Below are 9688 nucleotides of genomic sequence, written 5' to 3' on the forward strand. Positions count from 1 at the left end.
TTCAGAAAACCAGAATACACTGTGGCGGAGGAGTTTGCTCTGAGTAGGCAATAAGGGATGGACGATTATGGATGGGATTACAGGTGCTGTACAGTCTGACCCTGGTGCTGGCTCCTCTAAGCAAGTAACACTGGGTACGTGTGCAATACATTACTACTTTTTTAAGTTTTAAATATAGCTGACTATGTTCTGCAGTAGAGGGAAATACAATGTCTCTGTTGAAGCCAGCACACATACACAGTCTCCCACACAGAGGTCAGTATGCAGCAGACAGAACACCAAACTAACCTGCTTTACAACAGTTATGCTTTACATTGGCCTATTTTTATTTATTAGGGTGGAGGAAATGAAGACACTCTGTCTGTGTGTTCTCAGACAGTTGCTGATGTGAATGCACTGGGCTTTTTATTATGGCAAACATTTGAATGTGTGGCATAAAAAAGGGACTGGCCCTTACACATCTCTTTTGTAGGATTTTTCACAACCTGACCCAGAAACTGAGGCCTCTACCTCAATGGCCTTCAGAAGAAATGTGTAAGGATTTAAAACCCTTGACATAAATTACAGTCAGTCCTGTGTTTGTAGGAAGTCAAGGAACTTTTTGTGATTTTGATGAGCCTCCAGAAAACTTGTAATGATCATGTTTGTGGTGGAATTATTCAGGTGGAAACAGACTCAGTCAGGGCCCTGTACAAAAGGAGTCTAGACTGCACACTAAAGGAGACTTGAACTAGACTGCACACTAAAGGAGCTGACTGTGAGCTGAGGAGGCTCCAAACAAAATCAAACAACTGGATAAAACTGATCTCAGTGTGTGTATGTGTATATATATATATATATATATATATATATAAACTTATTTAACCAAGTAACACTTTAGTATGAATATTTATTAATGCAACTTTCTCTTGCTCTCTTTCTCCCTCCCATCCCACAAAACCAATAAAACAGTTTGAGACCTATCTGCAGTTTCAATGTGCTTTTATTAAGTGTAATATTGTATGGTGATTGCATCTACATCTGCACCAGCTGGGTGGTCAAGTGTGATCGGGTCAGTTTCATCGGGGAGAAGCTGGTTTTGTGGTGTTTCTCGCTCCTTTCTACTGGTGTGGCCCATGCAGCCACTATCTGTGATGCCCGCTCTGATGACTCTGAAGCGCTGAACACAGTTGAAATGTGCCTTTAGGATGCCAAAGGTCATCTCTATCTTCACTCTGGTTTTACTGAGGGCCACATTGAAGCAGTGCTGTGGCCCTGTCTGAGGGTCATGATGGGGTTATTATGTAGGTTTTTCTAGCTCAGTTCAAATTAACAGTGTTTTGTACTGTACCAAATTTAACTTGATTTCCTCAAAGTGCTGACACAACACAGACTCATGGAAAATTTGTAAGACAAGCACTGGAGCCAGGCCATTTGGCATCCAAACTTGATCATATGACCACAAGTCGTCTGCAGATGAAATGTTTAGTAGATCATTGTTATATCTGTTAAAGTTACTATTAATTTAAAGATTCATCTCACAGAAAATAATCATCTCACATATTCACATCATCTCTACCTGAACATTATGGCTGTGATAGGACTTCCTATTAACATAATCTGCCTCATGTTCCCTAGAGCAGTGGAGATTGGAGTAATAGACTGCATACATGTTGCAATGACTTGGGAATCCTATCATAAGATTATCAGAATAATAATAAAAAAGATTCAAAATAATTCTTAACATGTACATTTGTGAAATTTGCTTTTTGAGAAAAAAAAAAGTGTTCATGTGATATCACCCTATCAATATATCTTACCGGCAATTTTATAAAAGCCCTCTTTTATGGACATGGTCGATAAATGTCCGGGGAACATTATTAATTAAACTTTTCATGTACTCCTTCAGAGCGAGGACCACCTTGCGAATGGTTCGACAAACATATGTTTTCCCCTAGATTCTGTGCGTCAGCCACCGTGCAAGAATGTACCACTTGCAAAAAAAAAAAAATGCAACGCAATATTTGCGGTACAGTAAGTGCATGAATTCGACGTGTTAAATTTTTTATGTGCGGCTCAAGAAGTTCGCAAAGATAAGACATTCCTTCCGCGGAAAATCTGTATCTTTCATACAAGTAACTATCAGTTAAGGCAAGGGGATTTTGTCTGGCTAAAAACTCTTTCTCTACGAAGTGCTCGTCAAACAATTTGCGCTGAGATGTCCACCGGATTTGGAAGAAAAGGTGAAGTCATTGTAACAGACACTTGGAATAAGTTACGTCACCTAGGCCTATATGTTTCTTTGCTCTCAGCTGATTGGTCAAACTTCGGTCTGAGATCTTGAATCCAGAACATAACCTGCCCCGGAGCAGGTTAGCCGTGCAGCGTAAGATACCATGGCAACGAACACCGATTAAAGCCGAGCTACTTTCATAGTACCTAAAACCCAGGGTTGGCGGAAACTAAGCTGAAACATAGCTGGCTAGCCACCTAATCCGGCTTCATGGTACAGGCCCCAGGTCTTTTGTATGTGCTTCGTTAAATATAGAGCCATTTTCCTCAAGACACCTTTAAAAGGAGCAAACAAAGATGAGCATAACTCATGTCCATTTTTTTATTTTTTTTATTTTATTTATTTAACAGGGACAATACACTAGGCATTGTTACACATAGACAACCGATGCCGTGTACATATACATATAGCGTAAAGCTAGTTTGCGTCCCGCGTCCCTGGTTAGGCTTTTACATAAAATAAAAACATCCAAAATAAAAACACAAACACAATCATCACAAGAAACAAAACAAATACACACATGTATACATGTGTGTACATGTTGTACCCAAACAAATCAACAATGGCATATTGACATACCTAAACACATCAACTTCATAAAAATAACGTAACTAATCTGAAAAAGACTCAATGTTCACATCGCTGTAAAGATTTCAGCTATTGTTTCAGCTTTGTAGAGAAAACTGAGTTCTGGTTGCAACTTTAGATCTACAGGCATGGTGTTCCATAGATGAGAACCTTTCACTGAAAAGGATGATTGACCCACAGCAGTTCTGCATCTCCGAACTCTACAATTCCCACTTACTGCCCCTCTAGTCTGTACCCCATCACTGCTGTATTTTTCTATCAACTGAGATTACATCAGGGGCAAGGCCATACATACACTTAAATACTGTTTTTATAAATGAGAACTTTAAAAAATTATCAAAACTTAAAATCATACTTCTGAACAATTTGACAATGATGCCATTTCATTGGTTTCTGATCCATCACTTTTAAAGTTTGTTTATATAATGATTACGGGTTTAACAACTGATTGATAAGCCTATGTTTCAGATCACATTTCACACAGCGCAACGCATCATAATCTGAAGACCACACCCACCGGGGGGAAAACAATCCAACCGTCTTCAAGCGGGTTTGAGCTTCAAGCATAGACTGATGAAACTGGGACAAGATCTCACCTTTATCACAGGAAAAGAAAAAGCTGTTAATCCTGAAGAGACTTGAGTTGAAACTAAGGCTTTGGTCTTTTTGACGTCACTTTTTACATGATTTCAAATAAGTTTGTGCACAGCTTTATACATCAAATAGTGCTGCCAAATGAAAACAATGGACCTGACTGTGTGTCTTTATTATGTTTAATTGCAAGTGTTCCACAAAGCAGTCTTTGTAGGAGCTGATTTTCTCAAACTAATGACTAATTACTGGTAACTACTCAAAACTACTAATAGTTTTTGAGTAAGTACATGTTGGCATGAAAGGAAGCATTTATTCTGCATTTATTCAGCCGAATTCAAATAGATGCAAAACCACTTAAAAAAATAAGCATTGTTTTATTAAACAATAGTGTGCTGTAATGATCAGAAAAGGGTTATAATAGTTTACTCATAGTAAACCTACTATAAAACAAACAATTCTGTTTCTTATGGAAGTCCATTTCTGCTACATAACAGGGGGGAAAAAAGTATTTATTAGGACATACTTAAACGAAATTGTGACATAAATTGAAATTGAGATAAAATGTTAAAATAATAATAATCTCATAATTTCCATAATTCCATAAATTTGAATTAACCGATTCATCAAAGCATGCATTATGTTCTTATGTGGCAAAAAAAATAGTCCTCCAAAGTTTCTTGAGGTATTCATGTCCTCATTGCTTACCTTCTGAGCTGCTGCTCAGTGGAGACTGACTCTGTGAGATGATGAAGGCTGTAAGTTTGACTTGATGCTGAGAGCAGCAAGTGCTTATCCAACTCTGTCAGCTGAACACCAAGTTTAAAAGTTTAAAACTTTGTGAACATTATCCAATAAGAGTTAAAATAAATATAATCACACATTTACAGTGAGGAAAATAAGTATTTGAACACCCTGCTATTTTGCAAGTTCTCCCACTTGGAAATCATGGAGGGGTCTGAAATTGTCATCGTAGGTGCATGTCCACTGTGAGAGACATAATCTAAAAAAACAAAATCCAGAAATCACAATATATGATTTTTTAACTATTTATTTGTATGATACAGCTGAAAATAAGTATTTGAACACCTGTCTATCAGCTAGAATTCTGACCCTCAAAGACCTGTTAGTCTGCCTTTAAAATGTCCACCTCCACTCCATTTATTATCCTAAATTAGATGCACCTGTTTGAGGTCGTTAGCTGCATAAAGACACCTGTCCACCCCATACAATCAGTAAGAATCCAACTACTAACATGGCCAAGACCAAAGAGCTGTCCAAAGACACTAGAGACAAAATTGTACACCTCCACAAGGCTGGAAAGGGCTACGGGGAAATTGCCAAGCAGCTTGGTGAAAGAAGGTCCACTGTTGGAGCAATTATTAGAAAATGGAAGAAGCTAAACATGACTGTCGATCTCCCTCGGACTGGGGCTCCATGCAAGATCTCACCTCGTGGGGTCTCAATGATCCTAAGAAAGGTGAGAAATCAGCCCAGAACTACACGGGAGGAACTGGTCAATGACCTGAAAAGAGCTGGGACCACCGTTTCCAAGGTTACTGTTGGTAATACACTAACCCCTCTTTCACACCGCAAGCGTTAGCGGCGCGTGAGCAGCGCGTATTTTTTTCGGCGTCCATGTTAATCAATGAGTGTATTCACACCGGGAGCAGGAGCAGCGCGTGAGCGTCAAGCAGGAGCGTCGCGTGAACAGCAGTGCAGCGGGGGTTTCGGCGTCTGGTCTATTTTTTGCTGTGCTGCTCACGCTCAATTAAAGTGAAAGCTCACTTTTGATGGACAAAATAAATGTGATTTAACACAAAACGTGCTCAAAATGCACAGAATAAGCATGTCAAGAGTTTTAGCAACAATGCCAATGTCTAGTGTTTTAACAATTATGCCAGAAAAGAAAATTAAGTATAACAAATATGTATTTACCCATTTAAACTTTTTAATTATTCGTTTTGGGTGAAAGTATGGTGTATTATTATAAAAATAAAATAAAGTCAAACTAGCCACAAAATACGATATAAACTTTATTTGAGTTTGTTATGTAATACACAGACACTATGCTATATAGGCTCTAGTAAACATGTGTATCCGGCAAATGACGGTAAACACAACCTGTATCAATGGATGACACGAGGCTGATCGTGGAGGTCGAGAAGCACAAAGTGCTTTATGACCCAAAAAACAAATACTGCAAGGATCTGTCTTCCAAGGAAAAAGCCTGGGATGAAATTGCTTCTGCTATTTCTGCAGATGGTAAGTCATCAATTTTATATTTAACTGCAATCGGTTTCGTTTGAGGAAAGCTGACTAGAATAATTTTTTTGTGTGTGTTTCATCAAAACATATAATTTACTGATTATTATTACTGGTATTTTATGATGCTCTGTCATTTGATCGTCAGCGTTTTTTGTGCAAAACATCATAAACGGTGGATGCACTTTCTCTTGACGCCCGTGGTAAAGTTGGCAGATTTATAACTATTTTAGTTTACATCAACCAAAAAATTGTATGTTATTATATGTCTTATAATTGAATAAGTAGGCTATAAATATTTCCTAATGTTTTATCTGCATGTAACCAATTGCATGTCTGTTTATATATTATAAATGAAACATGAGCAAGTGATTTTAAGCAAAAATTTATTCACAGTACAAATCACAATCAAAAAATGACAGAAAACATGTTATGTAATATTACCCAAAATAGCATTATTTACAAACTTATACACTGTATTATGTTGCCATTGTAGGCCCTATGCTACTATTCCCTAAACCATTTGGTCCTGCCACGACAATCTGCCTTCCAGGGAACAGAAAAATGTGCAAAACCTTTCACGCACTTCGTAGGCTTCTCTGCTTCCCCTGTTTCCACCCATGTTTCTCACCGGTGGTAGCACGTTGCCCCTCTCTTCTGCCTCATCTAGCCATCTTTGGTTCTGAGATGGGTTCATGAGGTAATTATGCAAGATGCATGTTGCCATTACCACATAATCTGCATTTTCTGGCTTGACATTCAATCTTGTATGGAGTACTCTCCATCTTGATGAAAGAATGCCAAAGGCACACTCAACTACCATCCTGGCTCGAGACAGCCTGTAATTAAAAATGCGCCTCCATCTTGGAATGTTGTTCCCTGGAAATGGTCGCATAATGTAGGTCTTCAAGGGGAATGCTGCATCTGCAACCATGGTATATGGCATGGGACCCTGAACACCAGATCCTGGTAAAGGGTTCTCTGCTGGCACAGACAAAGTTTTTGTTTCCATGCCTCTTCCGAGAGATGAGTTTTGATAAACCCCACCATCACTGGCTCGGCCAAAGTCTCCTACTTGGACGAATGTAAATTTGTAGTCTGCATCTACCAATGCAAGCAGAACAATAGAAAATGCCTTCTTGTAATTGAAAAACAAGCTCCCAGAATGTGCAGGTGCCACTATGTTGACATGTTTGCCATCAATGGCACCAATGCAGTTTGGAAAGTTCCATTTAGACCAAAATTTGGAGGCGATGAATCTCCACATGTCTTCTGTTGGCTTTGGAAACTGTGTTGCCTTCATTTTCCTTTCAATTGCCCTACAAGTCAAATGCACACTCCCAGCAACAGTGCTTGTCCCAAGACGATATTGGAGGGCAAGGCTGGTAAAGCTTTCCCCAGTTCCTAGGAATCTGTGAAGAAAACAGACAAAAGTGTAGTCATTACCATGCATTTTCTTTTCCCCACAGTAAATGAGTGTAAAAGGAGGTGGAAGGTGCTAAGGGATGCCTTTGCACGAAACAGGAAGCAAAAAAAAATTCCTAGTGGCTCTGCTGGTGGAATCCGCAGAGAATGGAAATATGACCAAGTGATGTCCTTTCTACTTCCCCATATGCAGTCCAGAAGGTTAATGGGATATCAAATAATCAAAATGAAAAAGGCATTGTTAAACTAAATTTTACAAAGTGTTGTAAATAGTCTTTCAAAGTGTTTCTAAACTATGTAAATAAATGTTTTTATTATTATTTGTTGTAGCTCCAGACACACTCTGCAGTTGGAAGATGGACCTGTGGACATGACTGTTACAGAACATGATGTGGAGCCAGATTTAAAAGAACTATCAAGGCCAAGTTCTCCAGTGCCACCTCAACAGAGATCTGCAACCCCAACACTTTCTACTATTTCACAATCGGACATCTCCACACCACCATTGGCCAGTCAGAGGTTAAATACTCCAACACCCCATTCCAGAGTGCAAGCTCTAATTAGTGAGGCTCAGCCAACAAGACAGAAGAGGAGGAGGTCAAATGATCCAACTGCAACAGAGCAACAGCTATTGGACATTTTAACACAACCAACCACAACACCGTCACCATATATTCCCAAACCTGGAGATGAAATGTACTACTTTGCTCTTAGTTTAGTACCTAGACTTTCAAGACTACTTCCCCGGAACCAGACAAAAGCACAGATTAATATACTGACTTACCTCTCAGATCTAGAAGCAGAAGAGCAAACCATGCAACAAAGCCACACTTCAACCCAACCATTCACGAGCAGTCAGCAACCAAACAGTTCAGGATTTCATCAATACCAGCCAACCCCCACTTACCATCAAAGCCACACTCAGCAAATCCAGACACATCACCTAGCCCAACCAACACCTTTTTCAACAAGGTCTGTCCAACAACAAGGTACAGAAGACCCATCTTCGCCAGTATATCACCATTTTTAATAAAATAATTTAATTCTGTTTAATAGCAGTTTTGCAGTTGAACTAGGTTGTAAATATTTATGACTTTAATTTAATAAATTGTATGTTTTAGTTATATAGTTATACAAGACAGTTATATAAAAGTCTTCATACTTCTGTTGTGATATTTAGGCTACACTGTTCCATTTAGAGTTTATTCTGTTGCCTTTTAATTATAATTTAATTAAACACATTTTGGAAAATAAATCGACTACGTCATTGTTTTATTAATTTACATTAAAAAAAATACAGGTTCTAAATTGTATTATATTTTATTATTAAATTACAATATGGAGAAATGTACTTAAACTACAAACATATAATTTGATGGCAGACAAATCACACAGTGTGTCTGTTATTACCTCAATGTAATTGCAAGACGCTGTTTGGGTTCGATGGCTGCTCGATAATTCGTTGACTGCCTTGTGAGCTCGGGTCCAACAACAGAAAGAAGCTCGTCCATTTGCTCAGCACTCATACGAAAATATGTCAGATGACGGTCGTTATCCAGGCGCAGTTCCGCGACAAGATTGTGAAAAGCACCAAACAGTCTCCTGCGCAGGTTGATCGGATGAACCCACATTCTTCTATGCATCCTTCGACGCAACTTTCTGAACAAAAGGTAAAGTGCGATGACTCTCCTTCTGTCTACAACACGTTCTAAAAGGAATTAAAACAAAATGTTTAAATACGTACGGCTGTAAAGTAGACTAACGATTTTAAATAAAACAAACTCTTCCAGGTATTACAAATATTCTGCAAGTTATAATGTATAAAAACAAAAATGTTGAAAGAACTTACCCATTGTTTGAAATAGTTATATTGTCTGCCGAACACGCTTTGCAGCCGCTGCTGTGACGCTGTACTTATACGCTTCCAGTGTGAATACTCGCGAGAGTCTGCTGCTGCAATGACGATGTAGTTGCGCTAACGCGCCACTCGCGCGCCGCTGACGCTTGCGGTGTGAAAGAGGGGTAAGACGTCATGGTTTGAAATCATGCATGGCACGGAAGGTTCCCCTGCTTAAACCAGCACATGTCAAGGCCCGTCTTAAGTTTGCCAATGACCATTTGGATGATCCAGAGGAGTCATGGGAGAAAGTCATGTGGTCAGATAGAACTTTTTGGTCATAATTCCACTAAACGTGTTTGGAGGAAGAAGAATGATGAGTACCATCCCAAGAACACCATCCCTACTGTGAAGCATGGGGGTGGTAGCATCATGCTTTGGGGGTGTTTTTCTGCACATGGGACAGGGCGACTGCACTGTATTAAGGAGAGGATGACCGGGGCCATGTATTGCGAGATTTTGGGGAACAACCTCCTTCCCTCAGTTAGAGCATTGAAGATGGGTTGAGGCTGGGTCTTCCAACATAATAATGACCTGAAGCACACAGCCAGGATAACCAAGGAGCGGCTCTGTAAGAAGCATATCAAGGTTCTGGCGTGGCCTAGCCAGTCTCCAGACCTAAACCCAATAGAGAATCTTTGGAGGGAGCT

At 39.4% G+C, this 9688-nt stretch overlaps 1 protein-coding gene across 1 annotated transcript; it reads right to left on the reverse strand.

Annotated features, from left to right (window-relative positions):
- Window positions 1–2480: 2480 nt before the first annotated feature.
- Window positions 2481–8851, reverse strand: LOC311083063 (uncharacterized protein; the record flags this gene model as incomplete). Its single annotated transcript, XM_084114314.1, has 4 exons — window positions 8552–8851; window positions 6348–7128; window positions 4160–4260; window positions 2481–2547 (listed from the first exon to the last, which is right to left on the reverse strand). The coding sequence occupies exons 1-4, from the start codon at window positions 8782–8784 to the stop codon at window positions 2481–2483; spliced, it is 1182 nt and encodes a 393-aa protein (XP_083970440.1). The 5' UTR covers window positions 8785–8851.
- Between the last annotated feature and the right edge of the window lie 837 nt (window positions 8852–9688).

The sequence above is a fragment of the Abramis brama genome (genome assembly GCF_963993115.1).
Source record: "Abramis brama genome assembly, chromosome: 5".
NCBI classification, from domain to species: Eukaryota; Metazoa; Chordata; class Actinopteri; order Cypriniformes; family Leuciscidae; genus Abramis; species Abramis brama.